This window comes from Epinephelus fuscoguttatus, linkage group LG21 (genome assembly GCF_011397635.1).
Source record: "Epinephelus fuscoguttatus linkage group LG21, E.fuscoguttatus.final_Chr_v1".
NCBI lineage: Eukaryota > Metazoa > Chordata > Actinopteri > Perciformes > Serranidae > Epinephelus > Epinephelus fuscoguttatus.
The window spans coordinates 17,992,662-18,016,669 of NC_064772.1; the positions used below are offsets into that span (position 1 = coordinate 17,992,662).

Consider the following 24,008-nt stretch of genomic DNA (forward strand, 5'->3'; position numbering starts at 1 on the left):
ACGTGTCTGTAGTTTCAATTGAAAGCACATGAAAATGGAGCACATTTTAACACACATGAAAAAGCCTTTTGGCTTTACTGTTCTTTTGTTGCCTGCTGAACATCAGATGATATGGCTCAATATGACTCGGAAACCGAAAAGATTAAATGAGCAGCAGGGATCAGATCTCGATATTAGAGATCAGACTAGATAGACTCAGACAATGCCTATTAAAATGGCTGGAGGAGCCTCTCTGAAATGAGACCTGACATCTCTTTTCCACAGTCTGTCAGGAGTATTTGGTGGCTAATTTGAAGCTTACAAAATCTGTGCGAGTGTCTGTGAGAAAAAGAGAAAGAGAGTGAGCTCCAGTGGGAGGTTAATATAAGGGGTGACCAAAAAGAGATGCTGTAGGCTGTTATCTGTACAGTGACAGAACAAGCAATCCATTGGCTGGATTCTCACTGCAGCCGAAATCCATCCAGTTACCGGCTAATGAGCCCAGCAAGTACATTGTATTTACATTTAAAGTGGCTGTTGTGGGACCGTCCTTTCCCACAGGTTGATTGGAGAGTGCTCAGCTTTGATTCACAAGTAAATACTGACCTTCAGGCTTCTTTGGTTTCGCCATAAGACGGTTAATGTCAGCTTGTCAGTCAAAACCTGAGCTGCAGCCGCTTTGACGTGCATGTGTGTTGATTCCAGGCTAATCTTTCATAGTTTGACTCATGATGTGTTGCGACCCTGGAGGGGTCCTCATTAGGACCAAAACGTTGTGTGACCTTTTAGCGGCTTCACCTCCCCCCACCACCTACGCCCTCACCCAGCTGGGCCCAATTACCTCGCTCATTACCCCCCTCCTAAATAGCACCAGAACCGTGCAGGTACTGTAGCTATCTACGGAAAGGCAATATGGCTGTGACTAAATACAGGGGTGGTAACATGAAATGAAAATTAGTTGAGACATGTCAGTTGAAGACTTTTCTCCTCTCACCAAGGGCAGACGATTTTCTTTTTCTTTTTTTTTTCTTCATCTGTCTACTTCTTTTATGTGGCACTCTAATTTAGACTTTGAATGTATATTTGACCTTTCCAGCTCTCTCGCCGCCTTCTTTATTCTCCTTTTAGCCATCCTTCAGAAACCTTTGGCTGACACCTAAAATATAAGATATCCCCTTTGCTGCCATGTTGATGAGATGATAGGATGATCAATGTTTGCAGGATCCTTAATAACCAGAAAGAGAAAAGGGGAGAGAGGAAGAGCGAGGGAGATGGATGATTATCCTAAAAGTAGCGTGCTTAATTAGATGGAATGCTGCATACATTGTGGACTGAGTGGAATCATTGGGATAGATTAAAATACTAATTAAACAGGCCCTTGCCGAATTTGGAGTGTGAGGTGGGGTTCAGCTCTTCAGGGTCATTTGCATAGCCTTCATCTGGGGAAATGGGATTTAAAGGACCTGCTCTCTTTCTCTTCCTCTCTTTAACTCTCACTTTTTTCCTTTTCCCCATTACCAATCACATTCACATGCTAACAAACTCAATTAAAATTATGCTCCATTTTTTTTCTGTTGCACTCTATAATTTGGCATAATCTATTAAGGCCCCTTTGATTTTGTTTTTCAATATAAATGTCTCCATCAAAGTGAGGAAGGGGTGTTAAGCACAGGAAAAAAGTCGGTGAAATGTGTGATCTTGAACGATGGATATTTAACATTGCCTCACTTTGGTTTGATTTGCATGAGAATATCCTTTGTGAACAAAGCTTTGGAAATAGCGTGCCATATTTGATTAGATCAATAGATCTGAGGATCAAGCTCGGGTGGTGTATTAATTACTGCAAGAACAAAGGCAGGAGCTCAAGTTATTGTGTGCTGTGAATCTACAAGCACTTCATCTGCTTTCTGCTAGTTTTCAGTAGGTCTGACTCGACATGTGTGAGGATAACAGATTTTTATTGATTGACTTTTATTTGCATTTTATATTTTAACCATAGCTCTGTGGATGAAAATATCTGTCTGTCGACCACTTTGGTTCAGACACACAAGTGGCAAAAACTGCAGTTCCTCTAATGGCCACTTGAGGCTGGCTCCAAAAGGGAGTCAATCCACATAGACACCTATGTTTAAATGCAACCCGGCCTCATTCTGAAGTTCTCGAATACCAGCGCTTGGGCAGGGAACTAAGTGTTAGACACTGACAAAAAACTGTCCTTTCATGTTGGCACGAGTCGAGCTCCATCACTGTGCAATGGCACTTGATGGCATCATGGAGAAAAGTCCAGATAAGGCGTGTGGGAGCAGTGGTGGATGGATGTTTGGTAAACTGTTCCACGGTGCTGTCTCATTGTTGCAGTATGTGAAGTTGTAAGCTGTGTCTTCAATAAAGTACCCGCAAAGGCTGTAAGACCGACCGCAAATCATAGAGACCTTTTTCAACAACAATCACCAACTTTCACCTGGGAGGCCGATGTTTCCCGTATGCATGTGAAAGCCAAACCCTGTTATTTTTTTCTAAACCTAACCATGTGCTTTTGTTGCCTAAATCCAATCATGTGTATTTGTTGTTGAAGGAAAAAAACAATTCGCAGTGTTGTACCGATGTAGTGCTTTTATTTTGAAAGAGACTTGTATGCAAACCAGAGTCCTGCACGGGTCCAGTTTTCAAGATCCGCCCCGACCCGACCCGGGGACGTACAGATCCGCACCCGAACCGCAAACCTGTGCATCAGGCCAATTAGTACCGCAACCCGGTCCGACCCGTTGAAACACGACCCGCAGCCCGACCCGTAACCCGGATTTAAAGTAATCATTTTGTGCCGGGGCGTCGGTGGCTTAGTGGTAGAGCAGGCGCCCCATGTACAAGGCTGTTGCCGCAGCGGCCTGGGTTCGAATCCAGCCTGTGGCCCTTTGCTGCATGTCATCCCCTCTTCTCTCTCTCCCCCTTCACGCTTACCTGTTCTGTCAATTAAAGGCAAAATGCCCAAAAAATATCTTTTAAAAAAAAAATCATTTTGGGTCATATTGGCTGAATATTGAACAGCATATCGCCACAGTTAAGGTGCCAGTAAGTAAACAAGGACCTGAATGAAGCAGCTCTCACAATAAAAACCTGACTTCAGCTCTATCATCAGCCCTCTGTGTTCTTCTCCCATACAAGTGTAAAAGCACTCGTTTGTTACGTTTAATGCTTTTAAACTTTTAATCTATGTAAAGGAACTTTACATGTGTAATAATAGACTTACTTTCTGTCCAGAGCGACGTTCAGCAGTTATGAGCCGTCACGTTTTTAGAATCCATCGAGGAGAGAAGTTATCCATCAGGGAAACACTTTAGAAACATTATATAAGTGATAGTTGTTGGTTTTATCCACTTATTTCTCAAATACCTAAATAATTAATGTTATTAGATGGGGAAACGCGTTTAAACAGCTGAACCAATTACCGTTGCGAAATAGCGGAGGCGATCCTCAGAGAGTAAATAATGACCAAGATAGTTATCTGTAGTTTACCGAACTAATGACTGATGTGTTTATCTAAAACCCGCGATCCGACCCACATGTTATTTTTTCCATCCAGATCCGAACCCGGGAATTTTTTTTTTTTTAAAAAAAACCACCCGCAAATCAGCTGCTTTTGCGGGTACCCGACCCAGTGCAGGACTCTGATGCAAACTGTACATTTCTGTGAAAACCGAAGTGTATTTTGAAAAGACGCAATGCATGTAACAGGCTAATGTTGACACAGCATCCCAGAATGTCAACAATAGATGCACCCAGGCTACTTTGCACATCATATGTCGATGTGAAAAGGCCACAACCAAGTCATGATATGTGATGAGGACGGAGCGAGAATGTGTTGTAAAATGCCCCACTTTACAGCAGAAATAAACATATTCACACCCAGGTACAAAAAACAGTTTTGGTCTCTTTAGCTCATTTTCCTATTTATGACAACTGTATGGGAGGGGTTAATTTTTATATAACTCACCTGTTTAAATGTTATATAGACTTAAAGTTGCGCATAATTAAGGGAACGGCAGCTTTGAGTGACAGACTGTCTGTTAGGCATCGCTTCAGCTAACTGGTCACATCCACCTTTTGCTTATCCACAGCTCCACCTTCTCGTCCAAATATGGTCAATTCTGGCTTCAAAAATCTAAGATGGTGACTGCCAAATGCCAAACTCGAGTCTTCAAAGCAGGAGTCCATGAACCGACGGTGGCTATGTCCATTATTTTTTCACACTCTATGGCCCAGACTGAAAATCTCAACAACTATCAGATATATTGCTGTGACATTTTGCACTGACATTCATGGTTTCCTGAGGATGAAACCCAGTGATTTCCATGATCTCCTGACTTTTCCTTGAGCAACACTATGAGGTTTTGTGTGAAATGTCTCAGCAGTTATTGGAGGCATTGCTACAAAATGTGGATCAGTGTTTCCCTCAGGATGAATTTCAATAACCTTGGTGATCCCTGAACTATGGTGAATTGACTTGGGCTTGTATAGCACATTTCTAGTATGCCGACCACTCAAAACCCTTTCACACTACAGAGTCACATTCACACACTGGTGGCCAAGGCTACCTTACAAGGTGCCACCTGCTACTCACTTTGAACACATTCATATAACATTTTCACAACCATTGGGTGCCATTTGAGGTTCAGTATCTTGCCCAAGGATTCTTCAACATGGGGACTGGACCACCAATCTTCCGATTAAGAGACGCTCTATCTCCTCAGCCGGCCCCTATATGAACAGTAAATCAAACCCACAGTTGTTAAGCCTTTGTGCCAACCATAAATCCATCCTAAACACATGTTTAGCATTGTCATTATGACCATGTTAACGTGTTGGCAATAACATTTAGCTCAAAGCACCACTGTGCGTAAGTACAGCTTTGCAGAGGCGCAGAGACCTTTACCTATTATAACCCTTCTAACCACAAAACATATTATTTCTCCAAGTGCCACCACAGACTCCTGTTAGCTGGAGAACTGCTTGCCGTCTTACCCTGAAGAATGTTTTCTCTGCTTGATGAAGATTTTCTGTGAATGTGTGTGTGTGTGTGTGTGTGTGTGTGTGTGTGTGTGTGTGGGCAGGTCATTTTCTATGACCAGTTTGACATCTGACTCATGCTGTTACATCCATTTCATCATTCTCAGTTTCACTGACCACTTGTTTTGCCTCAGGAACTGAAAAATCTGCTACTTTGTCATCCACTGCTCATACTCAACACCTCCTCTGCTTTTGTCTCCCGTGCAGTCCAACAGAAGCAGCAGCTGGAGAAGGAGACAGGCCTGAAGATAGTGGAGGCTGGAGTTAGTGATGTAAGTTACACTCACTAAAAATATCCATTGTTCGGCTCTGTGTGTAGAGAAAGAAACAGAAGAGTGGGTGTGCTTGTGATTGTGTGCGTTTTCTGTGTTTGGACTCATGGTACAGGAATAACTCTGTGATTCCAACTTGTCTTGGCATCCAGATCACACCTGCAGCTTCAGTTGTGCAGCCAAACACTAATCTGCAGCAGCAATGAATTCCAAACACACATCCTTTTAAGTATGCTGCTTTGATTACCGTCCCCCGTGTTCATTTCCTTTAGGTTTTCTAAGAGCTGTTGTCACCATGGCAAAATAAAACACAACAAGACAAAAGCCTGACGCGTTTTGTGAAACTTAAAGTAAGCATTGATCATCACAGCAGAGCCACAATAACCAGATTATCTTGAGTGCTGTCACTTTGTCAGGAGCCCTGATGCTCCTGTGACATATTCATTGTGGTGAATTAAGAGGAGAGCAGGAGGACACTCAGGATGATCCAGATGAAAGAGGAGTAAATGTGTATTCATTGAACACTGATAAATATTCATATGTATAAGCGGTAAGGATCTAATCAAGCACCCATTGATGCGTCATAGCCCTCCTTGCTCGCCTGGTAAATGAGTTTCTCTATGGAAATGAGACAGACAGCCTTAGACCCCTGAGCTGCCCTGATCATGAGGCATGCTGGGAGCTAAATGGATGTGGCCTGTGCATCGCAGGACAGTTGCCATTGGCAACAACCGTCACACACTGTATAGACGAGATCATTTCCAGTGTTAGTCCCTTCTATGCTGTCTCCCTTTTGGTGTCACTGCCTTTCTTCGCCCATCTGCCTCCCACTTATATCTTTTTTAGCACCACATTTTCTCTCATCTTATTCCACATTGTGTCTTTATCATGTTCTTCTCAATTATCTCTGATTCACATTCTTTTTTTTTCCTTCACTGTGACTTTTGTCCTGTTCTTTGTCTGCCTCTCCTCGCCTCCTTTTCATTCTTTTATTCCCACTCAGACTGATTCCTGCGCTTAGCCAGCACTGGTACAGGGCTGTGTTTGTCATATTGGGCCTATTTGTAGATAATTAGCTGCAATAATAGCCTCTCTGCAGGAGCCAGGGTGAGGGAGGGATGGATGGAAGAGAGGGAGGGAGGAAAGGAAGAATCTGTCTTCCACCTCATGGGGAGAAAATCTACGCCAGGCTGTGTTTGTAGAAATGCATGTCGAGAAAAGCGCGGCATTTACTGTACTACAAATAAAGAGTTGGCAAAGTATAAACCCTGAAAACCCACTCAGAGGGTGTTTTATTAGCAAGTGCTCTAATGTGGATGTGTGTGATCTCACCAGTTTGTATCCAAGAAGTGGAGAGTTGAGGGTAAGTCGGGGAAAATAGTAGCTTTTGACAGGAGAGCCTGTGGAGTGGGCTCTTCAAATACATTAGTTTAAAAGGTGTTAAACCAAAAGCCAGCTTTCAGTAAATTTGCAGTAAATTGACCACAGTTGTGAGTGAATACATGCTGAAGGTGGCAGAATGGGTCTTCTTTAGCCCGCTTATTAGTTGCAAAAATAGAAATATGCTGGGTAAAATTGCTCAGTGGATCCATAAGAGGTGTAGAGCAGGAAATTAAGCAAAGCATCAGTGCTGTTCTCTCCACAGACAGTATTCTTTCCACAAGCTTGTATAAAACCATCAATGTGGTTGGTATCATTAAGTCTTATCACTGACAACTCCCCCCCTTCCTTCGTTTTTATTTAAGAGGTGACAAATGACAAAACAGCTTAGGAAGATGTCCAGATAGAGCGAACGTCAATAGCGGTAGATGCGGACGAGGATAAGCAAATGTCAAAGTGGGGGGAAGGAGACATCAATCAATAGGCCGAGCAATATCTACTCCATTATAGATCGCAGGGAAGTCAGCTTCCTGAAGAGAAGAAAAAACAACAGAAAAATGACTACTTTGTGTTTTTAAAATAATGTATGTATGTGTGGGGCAATGCATATTCTGGGTATCTTTCTTATTAACAGCTGTTTCCCAAGTGGGAGGTGCACTCTCGTGGAAACCCAAAAGGCAAATGGAGGTCCTCTCACAGCAATTTGTGAGTCCTGTACATGTGTGAAAATTGGTGAGGGGGGGAGTGAAGTGGAAAGAAATTCATGGTTGATGTAGCTTCTGTGCGGCTTTAGCAGCAACTGGCTCCACCGTCTGTTTTCAAACTGCATTTAAACCATACATATAAATACATACATCGTGTTTATGCTATTATTTGACATCAGTACTCTAAAGCTATATACACACTAACACATAGGGTTGTCCAGATCAAATGTTTTTGCCCCTGATCCCACTCTGAGTCATTTAATATTAAGGAATCAGCCAATACCAAGTCCCAATCTGATACTTGTATTTTCCTATATACAGCTGTACAGTGTACACAAGTACTCGAGAGTTATTAAAATCAATGTAATGTAAATGCATGACAAAGAGTAGCTCTGCAATGCATCAAGGGAAAAAATCCCTGCGTTCAAGCTGTTCCTTTATGTGTTATATTATTTTTATTTTTCACAAAATAGCAAAGTATAAAATACAAAATCCTCTCCTTAATGTTTTTGGCCTTGTCGATGTTTCAAGAGAATGTCTGTGTCCTTTTGAGACAGTCGCCTATTCTCCACAGTTTTTTCTTCAGTGCAGCTTTTGTTAGCCTACCTGAGCAAATTGTATTCCGTTTAGTTTTTTTATCGTCTCTACATCTTTGGCATGGATTAGGCTACATTAATAAATTACTCTTATTGGCCTTTTGCTCACGGGGATTATGTTGCACTTGCAGTGGCGTTGTGAGTGTGGTTGTCCTGAGCTCTCTATTGCTGTCTTTCTCTCTGCCCGCAGTGAAACACCATGCACAAGAGACGACAGCAAAATGCAAGAAACGCTCACACTTAGCTGTGTGTTCATATCTTCAGTAAATAACATAAATAAAATTGCATTTTGCCTTCATTTATGGCGTTTGGTGTTTTGCTGTAGGGTTGTTGATTACAGCTGCATTCACTGAGTTGCTGTGCATAAAAAATTGCCAGCAAAAATGCCTGTGTGACAACTGAGGTAAAACAAAAGATCAGATCACGCTGTATATAGCTCAATAAAGACAATCCCGATCAGCTTTAAACAGAAAGACCTTATTGCCCCAATACTGATAATTGAAATCTGACTGGGACATCCTTGCTACTACATTTTCATTTTAAAATGCATAACTATTGCGACGTTTACGCCTAGCGTCCACCCAACTCTGGCATTTTGGAACCCCTAAAATGGAGACATTTAAATACGCTGCTGACCCTGGCTCAATACTCTGGGGTTGCCTTTACTCTGGACAAGTGACAACATAGACTTTTTGAAAAGAAAGGAGGGGCAAAAGTTTGTTTCCTAATTGGGTCTTATCATTCATGTAAAGCCAAAACATTATACCACAGTCTACATACTTTTTAAATTTTTTTCTTCTTGTGTGTGTGTGTGTGTGTGTGTGTGTGTGTGTGTGTGTGTGTGTGTAAATAAGACCTGGCAGATCACACCACATGTTGGTTTCTCAATTAGCATTGTTTCATTTCTGATTGGCACAAAGCTCTGTGACTGTGCATCCCTCAACACCTTTTCGTATCCTCTTCCATGCAGGAGGGGGGGAGTTTGGTGAGTCAACCCCCCTCCCCATGCTGGAGACAGCAAACAGGCACTCGGCAAAAGGGTTGCTTTTGCTGGCAGCCATACAAACAGCACGGCTGGTACCAGTGGGAAACGTGGAGAGTGAATAAAAAGGAGGCTCAGAAATACATTTTTGAAGGGGAGGGGCATGCTGGTCAGATGTTTTATACAAGCATTTTCTGTGGTTAGTATTAGTATTTAAATTAATGACCTTTAAATCTTACTTAATGCTTGTGTCTAATCTCTGAAAATATTTACTGAAGTTAAATATGTCTCTGCTAATACTGCCCTAATCAAGGTCTCAATGATCTGCTACTAAAGATTCACACTGATATCTTTTGCTCTGGATTAAATATAAAAATGTTCTGACTTGTAGTTCTGACAGCTGAGGTGACAAACTCCACCCAGACAGAAGCTGAGAAATACAACATTGCCCAATAAACCTGCTTAATTAGAAACTGCTTTAAACAGTTACAATGCCTAATGACCTGTAAAACATTTTAAACTGCACATCTGCAAAGAACCAAATGTATTCCCAGATTTCCATTTTCTTCACGCCAATATTTCCAAATACACTGCGATATGGACGCACATACTGTATCTCCACATCCAGCCTGGGTGAGATGGTCCCTGTGTGATTAAGTTGGTAGTTAAATTGAGATTCATTGACATTTTGACAGCGGTCTCATGTTCCAGATAACTCCGGCAAACTGCTTATGTGAAGAGGCTCTCATTAAGCACAGAATTCCCTGAGCTGCATGTCAACTGATTATTCAACTGCTAAATGTAAATCATATATGGCAGGCAGGGAGTCTCTGCACTCTGCATGTGTGTGTGTTGTTTGTGTGCATGCATGTACAGTAAATGTGTACAGTATTAATGTCTCTGTGGCTACCGTGTCCGTCTTCAATACATGCAGGTATTTATAGGGCTTAAGTGTGCGTTTTTCTTGATTTTGCACGACGTGTCTGACTGTAAGTCACCTGATTTCCATCTGATTGCTACTCTAGCTGCATAAAGGAAGTGGATGCAGGTGGAATAAACATTCGTTTCTAACCCTGTCATGTGTCAGTCTGTTGGAGAACGCCGTCATCTCGTGATGGTCGAAAGCCCACGTTGTATTTCTAATGAAAGTACTAAGTGCAGAGGCACAGAGGCAGAACTCATCATGGAGAAAGGTCACATGTAATGATGGCCCCTCACAATGGATCTGAAGGCTTTCTTCTAATATCCTGTGCCACAATTAATGCAGGGGCACATCTGTTTGAAAATGTTCTGAAAGGCTTTCTCAAAAGAAAAAAATATACTATGGTGCATCAGATTTTGAGTGTCATCGTAACAACAGCACAGAGTACAATAAGAATGTTTACATCTTTATATGAGCTACTATTTTTCTATAAAAATGAGTTTGTATTTATGTTTAAGACCTTGGTTCAGTTGGTTTGAATAGCATTGGTTCTTCTTTCTGTTACGTCCTGCAGTGGACATGGACATGGACTAAACTCTATTGTTGTGGGATTGAGCCACCAAATGCAGGCATTTATTAATGAGATATTGTTATGTTTACAGCGGGGTTTGTGCCACTAAAAGCGAACATTTTCTAGCGAGACATTGTGGCATTTTCAACAGGGATTGAGCCACCAAAATTGGGCAAGTTTTAATGAGACATTGCTGCTTTTCCCACAGTGACTGTGCCACCAAAGTGAGTATTTTAAGCCAAAACAGGTTGTTTCTCTCCCCATAACCAAATGGTTTTTGTGCATAATCATAACTACACATCAGTGGTGCCGTATAGGGGAGAAAAGTTAGGACAATTCCAAGGGCCCCTCACTGACAGGGGCCCCAAAAATAGGTACAGATTAAAATAAAATTATTAAACCATCATCATTAAGGATTGTTTTTCAAGTATAGTAATTAAATTAATGATCTCTTCTTCTTTTTTTTTTACTTGTTTTTGGCAGTAAAAGTTAAATCCAAAAAGTAAACATTCATATTGACTGACCACCCCCCTGCACATTAATCACAGCATTGACAAGGAAACTTACAATGCCAGTATTTATTCTGGTGATTGGGTTGCATAGCAGCTTTGGTGATTGCCAAACTCTTAATCTAGTCACCATGAAGTCAGTTTTTTGGTTTATAAACAAAAACCTGCAAAACTATTGTTTATTCCTATCATACTCAGCTGCACTTTGCGTTAATTAGCAGAGCTAAACTCAGATGGTGAACATTGTAAATAATACACCTGCTCAACATAGGCATGGTAGCATTGTAATCTACATTTGTAAAGTCACCCGTGATGCACTCAATAGGATCCAGTAACTTCTGGTTCAGTGATGATCACATTGAATTTGCATTTTGTTTTGGTGGACCACTTTTTCACATGAATATTTATTTCCACTTTCTTTTTTTTATATTATGCCCATGGTTGTCAGTGCAGTTTTCTTTCCTTTAATCTAACAAAGCCTGAATATTGTAGCATATAGCACTTAACAGCAAATACCATGTGCAACCATCAGCAAATGCAATTCCTCCGAGCGAATGGGACAAATCATTTCAGAGGGGACTTCAAAGGGAAAACGCACTGACCATTTCCTACCACAGAAGAGACAGATACACAGGCTGAAATAAATAAATAACTGTGATAAGAGTTGTACAAATTGATCTTGCAACAGCATGGGTATATGCTTTACTTCAAAACATATTTCCCCATGCTGCTTTTTCAAGCTGTGTTTTTTTTTTTTTCTCAAAGCATAAGATGAGAAAAATGCATTTTTATGTTAATTTCTGAGATCTCTTATTCTTATTTAAGTGTGAATCTGGCTCCTCAGAGGAAATGAGAGTTTCTTGGTTGCACCGCAGGGTATATTCTCCACCCATCCTAGTGCTGTATAGTGCGTATACGTGTATTGTATGTGTATTTTTATCAGGCAATCAATTTCACATCGGCCCTCAATCGTCTTTTCCACATTGACAACCAATCCAGTCTCCCTCAGACACTGTAATAAACCCAAACAATGAAAAAATTGCGGCCTATAAAAATTTCAACAGTGCAGGAAGGCCAATCTGGCTGTTTTAAAAGTGGCTAAAATGCCATTACTGTGGCAGATCTGGATGTGAAATGTCATATTGGAGCAGCCCCACTGTGCCTGCAGCCCTGAGTAACACTGCCTCTTTGGAGACTCCAGCTGCCTCCCACTGATGAAAGACCGTCCAGCAGCTCCGTTTCTCAGCAACCTTTTACCATCACCTGACCTTTGGACTGCAGAAATGCCTTTGATACCATGCCATGCAGTTTGGTATTTGCCTCTCTATATATCATGACGTGTGCTTTCCCCCGGGTAAGGGTGAACTTGTCTGTTTTTAATGAGTGTCAGAATGTAAAGTGTTTACTCTCCTACCTTTTGCTGCTTTTATGTTCTGCTGCCTTTGTTAAAGGGAAGTACGGGTACTGTGTATAGTTGACAGTGGTATTTTTACTCAGCTTGTTGAAGGGCAATTCCTCCGCCTTTTGTAAAGAATTAAATAAGGCACTTTTTTTTCTGGTGTACTCATCTCTTTTTGGAAAAACAAGCTCAAGGCCAAGGTGGCCTTGGAGAAGTTAAGGAGGTTTAGATAAAATTAAAGCAAAATCCACTGATGAAGACTCTTACACTGTTATAAATCATCAATCTGTGATGTTCACTGCTTTCAAACATTTATTATTTTACAGGCAGTGATTTTCTACTCGGGGTTGTGCAGTAGTTCAGTGGTTAGCACAGTTTTTTCAAAGCTACGAGGTCTTGGGGTTTCAGGCCTGGCTTCTTTTTGTATGGAGTTGTGCTGCCACTAACAATTATTCTCATTGCTGATGACAATCATTTTTTTGTGATTGACTTCTTAATCATTTTGTCTTTATAATGGCAGAAAATTGTGAAAAAAAAACAAGTATTCAGAGTTCAAGATATTGAAATCTCTTGTTTTATTCAGCCAATAGGCCCAAACCAAAAGATATTCAGTTTACTATATATGAAGAAAAACATTAAATCCTCACATTTTAGAAGCTGGATTTAGAGAATGTCTGGCATTTTCCCTTGAAAAATGACCAAAACAATTAGAGTTCTGTCACACATGAGCAAAATTAACATTTGCAAATATCAACCTCCCATTCACTTCCATTCAATATGAGCGAAGGGGCGACAAAAACGTTTGTTTCCGATGGCATCTTCAAATCATGTGAAATTCAACTTTTGTGAACTTTCACTTTTTGCAAAGTCTCAGCCTCGACCAAAGGCAGAGAAGTATGTGTGGAGGAGACACTGATTGTTGCTGCCTCTGTCCAGCCGATATTATATGATACTGGCCATGAAAAATACAAACTGCCCCACATGAGAGATGCTGCCTGGCTCACAGTGTCAAGAGACAGACATGGAACATAAGAAAACGGAAGATGTAACAATCAATTATATTTCACTGTAGGGATGGGCATGAGTACTGCTTCAGGCATCAGTATTCATTCAGCGTATATAATACTCACTGCCGTCCCTCCCACATAGCACCTGACTCTTTTATACTTTTTTACTATTTAAAATGGGTAAACGCAACACACAGCGACAGGTTACTGCTAGCATCAAACGGTAACATTACTTAGCGGTTATTAACAGTTTAAATGACAGAAACAAGCTGTGTCGGTGTTGGTGTGAGTTTGTTGAGGCCGTTAAACAGCTCAGTGTGGGATGTAAGCCGCCGCTGCTGTGTTAGCTTGTGCTACCTGGTGGGCGGTGAACTGACGAGGAGGAGAGCGGCTCAAGAGATGGTCCTTCCTTGCAAAGTTTGATCTATATATCATACATGTCAGCGAGTTTGCTGATTTTTTTTCATTTTAATTCTCCGTTTATGTTTTAATAGGCTGGTTCAATAAATGATTTTCAGATTGCACTTGTTTTCTATTGTTGGCCAATTTTCACTCCTGTTCTTATGGTAGATTTTTTTGTGAGTATTTGAGTACTCAGTAGTAATTTAATGTGAGTACTTGAATATGGACGCTGTTGACGCTGGTGTCTACGATTTGCTTACATTGGAAACAAGTTGCTCATCAACCAAAACTAAGGACTGTGTTAGGCTATACAAATCCAGTTCTTAAACGTAGAGGCACCTTATGAGCTACAAATTTGTGAATTCAGAAGATTAGGCTGTACGTGCTGCTACTATTGTTTTGTAATTTTGTCAACGTTTTTTTTTTGCTTTAACTTATCATCATGAAATCAATGTTGGTTGCAAATGTTGGCAATAGAATAATAACACCATCAGCGTTTAAACTGGTTCTCTATAAGCCTCATCTTCACGAAGCAATTCTGTCTGCCATCTGGTAAAATCTCCCAGGAAAATGAAGGCTCAATTTGTGGCAAAGGAAGCCATTGTGCAACCAAAACAGGAAGTGGAGAGCATTCTTGTTTTTCCTAGTAGCTATCACCAGTTAACGGAGTATCAGTGTGAGGTCTTTGCACTATTGGAAAAAGCAGAAATGGCAGTGGAACAACCAAAATAACTGTGGAAACTTTGGTAGGCATTGAAATTAGTTTCACACAGTTCCTTCCATTAGTTTACATACAGTAGGGACACCAAAATAAGTTGAGTTGTTTTTTGAGGTACTAAAGTGGTTTGCCTCTGTGTCTTCACCCTGTGATTTCCCAATTGCATGCTGGGATACTGTCCAATAAGCTTTCAGAGCAATAAGTCAGAATAGTAAATGAAGAGACGTTTGGTAGCTCTATCTTTAGTTAGTGTAGGTCAAGAGAGCAATACTTTCAGTGAAAGCATAGTTGCAGCAAGAGATTTGTTTTTGCAGCTGGAGTTGTGATCTGTTCTCAAAATGCAACATGTCCTCTGTAGCTGCTTTGCATTTTGGACAGCTGAAGCTACCGTCAGTGGAGGAATTTTAAATTGCCTCTTCTACTGTGGATTTCTGCCTTCATGTTTGTTAAATGTCAGTAGAAAATGGTGGTTGTAGAGAGAGAGGCCCTAGAACTCTGATTTTGAAGTGCTTAAACCAAAACCTGAGGTTTACTGTTGATGGTTTCGATTGAGGAATAATCTGCTGTTTTTGCGTTAGTCAAAGTTGTTATGCTGTGGTTTCACCATTTCACGCCATCTGCTGTTGGACAATCAGAAAAGTTAGAAAAAATTCACAGTTAAAGTAACGCTGATTAATCCTGACGTGAAGGGCAGAATTTCCCTGTGGTTTAAGCCTGTTTAATATAACGCATACACAGTGTTTGACATAAAAGTGTTAGCTAATATTCCTTCAGTTAAATACTGTACATAGGACTCTGGAGCTGTCGGAGATGACTCATTTAATTCATTCATTTTGATTATTCTCACACCAGTTGTAGGTTTTGGGGTGCACTGAACAAATGCAACAAAATTCAACTGTTACTCCCACAACTCTCGACTTAATAGCTCCAGTGACATCCTTGTGGGTGCAGGTTGACCTGCTCGGCATATTTTAAGAAGAAATAATGACACTCACGACTTGAGCCAGAGGCTGACTGGACACCCTGCTGCTTCCCCTCCATCTTTGCCTCAGTAAATTCCCTATGTGGTGATCACTGAACTCAACTCTCCCTGGTGTAGGACAGCTTATGATTTCTGTGCTGCTGTTAAATTCTTGTAGTACTTGGTAGACTGGAGCTGACTGCAGCTGTAAGAATTATACCACATGGAAATAAAGTCTGTAAAATGGCTGAAAATACATCAGTGACTGGTCCCTGACATGAACCTTTATTCAGGGGTCTGACCTCTTGTCTTAGTTGTTCTCATCAAAATATTGTTTCTGTCCAAACATGCACACAATCATGCTATAATAGACCATTTAATTAGTCCCTGATTAATCTCTTTAGAGGCTATTTTTAGTGTTTGTTCTTTTGCAGACCTGTGTAGGCAAACAGTTGTCTTCCCATCTTGATTACTGTTGCTACGCCTGTCGATCTTTACATTCTGTCATGGCACCTGCAATATACAATGAATACAATGCCAAATATACCACTGGAAATTCTTAGTAAATGAAACAGTTGAACAATTTGAAACAATGTCCCTTGAATTCAGACAAAGGAAGTTAAAAGTAGGCTTCTCCTTTCTTCTCCTTTTTCGTTCTTGCAGACTGAAATGACAGCTGTTACTGACAGATTTTTAGCTAGCCAGTTAACTAAGCTAACATTAGCTTTCCAATCTAATCCAATACATTTTATTTATAAAGCACAATTTAAATAAACACAAAGGTTTCCAAAGTGCTGTACAGTAAAATAAACACAATAAAACATAAAAAGACAAAATACTACATAAAATCAGCAACCTATGTGGCGTTAAAAGCCAAAGAAAAGAGGTGCGTTTTAAGAAGAGTTTTAAACTTAGACAGTGAGAAGGCCTGTCTAATGTGCAGCAGCAGTTCATTGTTTGCTTGTGTTTGACTTTGTGAATTGCTTAAAAAAAAATACTACTGTGTCTGGAATGAATCCCTATTCGTGTTTCAGGGCGCTATTGCATGGTCAGACACTTTTTCCATAGTGTCCAAATTTATTGAATACATTGGAGGGCACTTATTATTTTTCACAGTGCACTATAATATCTAGTGAATATCCATACTCACTATATTATCTATACCGCAATGCATTCCAAGTTTCTGTGACCTAGAAACCAACAAGTAGACAGATGTCAGCAGCAGTGATGGATGTTGCTTACCATTGCCCCATACGTCAGCCTAAAAGGCCAAACTGCAGTCCTCTCAAATGAGCAGAGGCACGCCTTTGGGCATTTCTTAGGAGCAACAAATTCAGTAACATTAATACAGGTTAAAAAGGAATCATCTTTTAGGCACATAGATGTCAAATATCTAGCAAAATTTGTAATTTCTGGCTCTTGCAAGATTGTTTGTTGCTTATTGTCTTGAGGCCAATATAATATTATATGCTAAGCTAATACAGGCTAACGTCAGCTACCACTTGCTGCTGTCGCAATGGTAGTAGTCAACATTAACGTTCCTCCAGCCCACTGCTGTTATTAGTGTCCAAATTTACCATACTTATTTAAGTGGGTTACAATTAATTATGAGCCTCAGTGGATTCCCTTATATCAGGAAATACGAATTCGGGAATAGGGATTCATTCTGCACACATCTGCTGTCTCTGACTGAGCTTTTAATGTTTCAAACTGACTCGTTTTAAAATAAGAATCCTGTAAAAGGCTCATAAATATGCACTTAATGGCTACATATCATGCTGACAGACTGAGGCTAAAGCTCCATGTCCAGTAGCATCCTCACCATATGATCCATGTAGAAGACACAGATATCATAGACACAGCAATATTTATGGTATTGTAAGAACAATGCTGTTCGACTGTCATTTTTAACATAATCCTACTTAGCCACTTATGAACTTGGACAAGCAGGACAGAGGTGAGATCAATGCTTTATAATTCGCATTTTCAAACAGTAGCCTCTGTTTTCACTTTTAATGCTACAAGAGAAAAGGCTTGGATTAGTAACAGCTGTTTTTGGCAAACATAACATTGTCTCAGCGTACAGGTTTGGCCGGGGTTGGTGGTGTGTAGGCTGAACTTCAGATCCAGTAAAGAGGAGGACAGAGCTGCTAACGTTAACTAAAACTCTGACAGTCCAAATTTAGCTACCAGCTAACTGATGGCTGGGATGATGATCCCATGTGTGGTTTTGGGGTTTGACTCTTGAGAAGTGTCTGACTCATACAAAACACCTGCTTTGCCCACAATTGATCAGCCTCCTTATTAAAGCGTGAGGTACCTTGTAAACAATGCCACACTTGTTTGAACAAAAGGCTGTTTATGGTAATTTGTCGACTGGCAGCAGCAGCAGTGGGGTTGAAGGCTGGGGGGCTGGGAGGAGGTGGGGGGGACCTGCGGTGTCCACAGCTGGATAGCATGGCAGAGGTTTTAAATGTCAGCGTTGAAGGGGGATGTGGCTGCCATTTGGCCTGACAATCTGCATGCCGAGGGACTGGCAGCGGGATGCAGGGGCAGGGTGCTCCCGGTCCCGGCCACAGAGCTCTCACCTTCTGCCATTTATCATGCGGCTACTTGCCTAGCGCATCTGGCACCTTAGCACTGACAGCAGCACAAAAAGCAGTTGCTCCAGGCTAACCGGTGGCCCATAGTAATCTTTTTAACATCACAACAAAATTAGGGCAGATGTATTTGTCTAGAGTAGGGTTTACTTGTTAGGAATGAAGCAATATTTTAAGTAGTTTTGAGTTGTTTAGAGTTCAATAGAGAGGATTTGCTGCTCAAACCAACAATTTATTTCCAAATATGATATAACAGTGCCAGAGTGCAAGTTGTAAGGTAATAATCATAAGCACTAAACAATCATTATCTTTGTTGAGAAGTGTTTTATTCAATAAAACAACACATTTTAGAATCAAGCTCACTGTAGTCATATGTTTATGTTGATGTATAAATGAGTCATAGCTGTCTTTTTAGTAGACACCACATTTTAAGTTTGTGGTTGATGTGAGGCGGATTAATTATTGCTCAGTGAGCGCACAATATGGAAACCACTTTGCTCTCAGTAAATTAAATGTAATCAACTGTCATATCATCTTTTATTGACTTTAATTGACTGTAATTGTGAATCCTGCTGTAACTGCTGGTTACTTTCTGCATGGCAAGGTCAACTAAATTGCTTGATGAGCTGTTATGGTCTTTTATATGATGACCTTGACTTGGGAGGGTATATGAATATCTTCTGTCCGTGGTGATAAAGCATGAAATGAAACCACTCTGCTCTGCAACATCTACTGGTTGTGTTCACTGCTAGAAAGCACCATGCTGTAATGGCCTGGCAATAGACATGGCCAAATACATACATTAAAATTGTAAGTAAGTTTATACATTTATGTTTTTGTCATGAACTTATTTCACTTCAGACATGCAATGAACCTCCAAAATGTCAATGTTTTGCTAATAAAAATAGCCTTTTTTAAGCAGTTTGACATTTTATTAATAGTCAATTGCTTTTAAATTAACAGTGTGTAAGATTTATAAGGGATTTGGTGGCATCTTGCAGTCAGGATTGTAGATTGCAACCAGTGGAAACTTCTTCAGGTGAGAATTCCTTCAGTATTCATTGTTCAGGAGGTTTTTACTTGAGCCGAATTATCCACATGGGGCCTCCTCCTCTCCAAAACAAACCCAGTGATTTAAACAGGTAAGAACAGTAAACAAAGCACTTTCACGTTACAAATCAGTGATTCTCCGACACTGTTCAGCATGTTGGAGACAGGCTGCTAGCTCAGCACCTGCTAATGTATGGTCTTTTTTCTCTGATAACTTAAGATCCAGATGTCAGAAGGTTTTTACCAGGAGCCAAAATAACCCCAGAGGTCTCTTTCTCTCCAAAATAAACACTGAATAAAGCAGTTTCATGTTAAAAAATCAGTTGTCTTTTGACACTTTCGTCACAGAGGGGCTGCTAACTACAGTGGCTGACGCAGAAAATATGATTGGTCCTATGCAGAGCCAGTTTTTGGTTTGTCTGTTCTGGGCTACTATAGAAACATGGCAATGCAACATGGTGATCTCCATGGACGATGACCTGCTCTCTATGTACATGTAAATGTCTCATTATAAGGTGACGAAAACACAACAAATATTTTTTCAGGTGATTATAAATGAAAGAGAACATAGTTATATTCCATTTCTGCCACTATATCCCCCTAAATCCTACACACTGAACCTTTAAATGGCTCATTTAGCTTTAGTAGAAGGGTCATTTTCTCTTAATCCTTGAATTAAGAATAACCAAATTTTGATACAAGGTTTTCTATGGAGAGCAACATTATATTGAATTTAAATCAAAACTATGGCAGAAACTTGCAGAAATTGAAACTATAATTATTTTTCTACCTGGATCTGCACCTGCTATTTAATTTTGTCTAATATCCGTCAATAACTGAGACTAATTAGGCCCTTTAGCCATGAACTGAAGACATTTCTTTAATGTGTTTGCTGCAATATATGTTGTCTTTCATCCTAAGATATGATGCAATCATTGCAAATGCGGCGTACATGTGAAGGTAAAAAGCAGTGGCAAAGATCAGACATCTGATCGTGTGCTGTGAACTGGAGAAGCATCCTGCTGTGATGGGATTTTTGCTTTACATATCACAGTCATGTCCGTGTGTGCATGGTTGCCAACACGCCTAGTTACATTCACAAACATGCTCGTCATGTCAGGTGTTTGCGGCAAATGCACAGATGCAGCGAACATCCAACGGGGTGCAGGTGGATATCTGTATAAAAATAGGATTACCTGCGCATAAACAGAAGCTGCTACAAGTACACCAAGCCTAAATCATTCTTTGAACCAGGGTACATGTCTGCAGCTTAAAAACATACACGACAACAGTATGTCAAACAGTGTTGAGTAAAACTTGGGACAATTGACTCCTCAAACTAAACGTCTCCCACTTTGGGACTTTATCTGTATAATTCTGTGAAAGAAGAACACAAAATGTGTCATTTTGCAAAGCTTCATCGACATCAAGAACTAATAGAAGGAATTACATTTCATTGTTGGAAACCACAAAAGGCAAAAGGATCTTGGCAATCCAGGTCCATGAACACATGCAATCACATGTCAGTCATCATTCATTACATTATTCACTTTGAAGAAGGAGGAAAAAAAGAAATCATCACAGCCTCACAAAAAGCCATACAGTGTAATTATGTTTGTGGGTGAAAATAGGCTAGATTGATTATATGCATTTACAATAATGAGCCGTCAATGTATTATTATGTTACAGAGCCATCAAAATCTTGACATAAATCATAATTAATTCTGCCTTCAGAATTTCTGATCAGCCGTACTTTGTATTGTTTGTCAGAGGTTGTGGTTTGAAGCGATGGGAGATGTGAGCGGCAAACAGGCGGCTGATACCGTACTACAGCTGTGGCAGCAGCCTCATTAGGGATTCACAGAGGTTTCTTTCGACGAGCAGCGCTGCTTGGTTTGGCTCGGGGGCAGACTACTCTTATAAATCTGCTGGAGCTGTGAGACAGACAGACAGCGAGACATGCAGGGAGGCGCTGGCCAGGCAGAGTGTCAGCTCTGTTCCTGCAGAGGATTGTTTTGCAGCGCCAGGCCCCTGACTCTCCCCCAGCTGATTGGTGTGGCTTCATTAGCATGGGCAGTGGCTCCTCCGATTTGCAGTAATTAAAGAGAGAAATCAGAGCGCTTGCCTCCAGTCCAGACACAGCCAGTGCCTGTCAAGTGAGATCGCCGTGGAACAGATCTAGCCCTCCTGGCCGCCTGCCACTTCACAATCTCCCCCTCGTCCCTAAAGTAGGAGTGAGTCTGGAGGAGAGGTATGGGGTGTTGGCGTCTGTGCCAAGTTACCCCCTAAGTAACCCCCGGGGTTACACAGGCACACACGCCTCTCCCCGTGGGCACACGCTGGGCCAGCGTTGCCATAGTGATAACAAGGGAAAATGTTTAATGGAGACACTGATGAGAATTTATGAGGCTGTGGCTGTGTGCGTTTACAGGGATACGACCCTTAGCCTATCACACGCTGCCTCCTGTGGTTCTACATGTATATCTTCACTTACACAAGCTGCAGCTGATCATCAGGGCATATGCTCGGGCAGGCGGTCTCAATATGCTGCAAGTCCAGCAACACGCAGGTACAGTTGGAGGCATGTGGCATTGGTTGTCCAATTAAGTTAATCCAGTGTGATCAGAAAAGTATATTGTTTTCATTTAGAGCAAAATGGAAGAATCAGTGTCGACTAATCTGTTGAGAGGTGTTCTCATCGGGGCAATTTAAATACAAATTGTATTAAGGTGTCTGTGTACTCCAGACAAAATTGAATTTGGTGTTTTCATAAAGGACGAAATGGCAGAAATGTGACCATAAAAAAGCGCCGACTGCCAAACGTGGCTAGCCGGCCATCAATACTCCCTCCAGTGTAACCAGTGGAGTCATCTGATTGGTTGTGTTTTTTCACAGAGGTTCTTCAGGCTTCTTGTTTCCAGTTGTTTTGAGTAGCTATCGAGACGTGTCTTGCAAACTCTTGTTTCTGTCATGGACACTACTGAACGAGCATGCAGGTTCTCATGGAGTGTGCTGGCATTTGCTTGGGGTGCCATCTTCAACAGCAGTTCAACAGCCCTTGAGAGCAGGCCAGATTTGATTCATTTAAAGCACACTTCTGACCTGAGTGTGGACACAAATTGAGGGCCATCTGGAGTGTGAAGTCCTTTGCACAGTTATAAACTGATAAGTATATTTTTCACCTTAGAAGACACAACATAAAGGGCCACAGATGCATACCCTTTCATTTAGTATGAGGGTACCTAGTAGGTCTTGACTAACCTGACATGCCAGATGGTTTGTTACACAGAACCATCTGAGAAGCCATCATTAGAAACTGTTTGGGAAAGGGCAGGCACTTTTGAAAAATACTTGGCAGGTTACTGGATGAACCATCTGTCTATCACTGTCTATCTCAGGCCAGTTGGGAGAAGAGCGAAACATCTTTTCCATTGAGAAAAGCCTTCAGTGCCTTTCTCTGCTCTGGTTCTGATGTAACTGATGCTGTTGCAGCATCTATGCTAACCTCTTTAGGAGCTACCAGTCACCTCTCCGTGTCTTGTCACACACACACACACCTTAGTCTGACTCACCGGATGTAGACTGTGGCTATTAGCTTGCCATTGATTGGTTATGTAGGCCGTCATTCTAACTCCCGTCAGCTCTTTGTGTGTTACAATTTCACTATGAGAAACGGCAACAACAACCTCTGAGCTAACAACTTACGCGATAACAATGGCAAGTTTTAAAGAATATTTGAATGCTCTACAACGAATAAAACAACTTGTGAATGCACCTCTGAGAAGTTGTTGATGTTGATTTGTTTCCTGACATGGCCAGTCAAAGTTGATTTGCCACTTCTTTTAACTCTGGCAGCAGCATGCGACAGGAAGATTGAGCTTACCTATGGACTGAATCAGTCCACATAATGCTAGCCTCTGTGGTATCACAGGAGTCGCAAGAGTCTCGCAAGAGTCACATACAGCTAGCAAATCACTTGTAGTTTCAACGGGGCCAGTGAGCTCCTCCAGAACTACCGTATAGTCAGGCTTCACCTCTAGGACACCAATTATCAAATAATGTTTGACATGTGTCCGTTACAGTGGTGTTTGCCTTTGTGAAGAATTAGCCATTTTAATGCCAGGGCTCACCTCTCCATGTGCAAATGTTCCACCAAATTAACTTCCCCCTGACGCTATTTTTCAAAGGCACCGTCCCTGCATCCTGGGTGTAGTACCGCCCAAGATGACTGTGATTGGTTTAAAGAAATACAAATAGCCAGAGCATTTTCCTACTATAACAAAATGATGATGTGTGCTTGCAGACTGTGGAGATATGTCCGGCTACTCAAGACTACACATACCTAAATCACACCCATGATTGTCAGTAGCTCCTCACTGATAGGAGCTACTGACACTGATAGGTCCGAATCACTGGTGGTGCGGATACAAACATATTACTTGAAGCCTGATAGGTGAATTTTTATGAGATTTCATGATATTGTTAGAATCCAGCTGCAATGCAATCGAAGTGCCTGATAGTTTACTGTACTGATTTTTACTTACAGTTTAACCTGAACTAAATTAGGTGATCATGGTTCCTTAAATTCCTGCCATGACTTGGCCCACACACGTCAGACTACACTTATCTTGCATTTTTGCTTTTGCATCCAAAGCATCAGGAAGTGTGTTGAATATGTGAAAAACTGGGCAATAGAAGGCACAGAAACTTGAAGTCAGTCTTTCCTTCAAGGCTGTGTTTGGTTCTCATCCACTATTGACACACTACATGAGAAAAAATGCCGAATTATCTCGTCCACTTGTCATTTTTGTTCTTGACACCTCACGGCTCTTGAATTGAACCATTATCAAGCTGATCTTCTACTACAATCAGTTAAGGTAGCACACTGATTC

General features: G+C 41.1%; 1 protein-coding gene across 1 annotated transcript in view; it reads left to right on the top strand.

Moving 5' to 3' along the window:
• Window positions 1-24,008, top strand: part of ptprn2 (protein tyrosine phosphatase receptor type N2) — a 176,056-nt gene that overhangs the window by 105,779 nt on the left and 46,269 nt on the right. Inside the window, exon 11 of the mRNA XM_049565193.1 lies at window positions 5,251-5,315. Coding sequence (XP_049421150.1) covers window positions 5,251-5,315 — 65 coding nt within the window. The remainder of the gene's footprint in view (window positions 1-5,250; window positions 5,316-24,008) is intronic.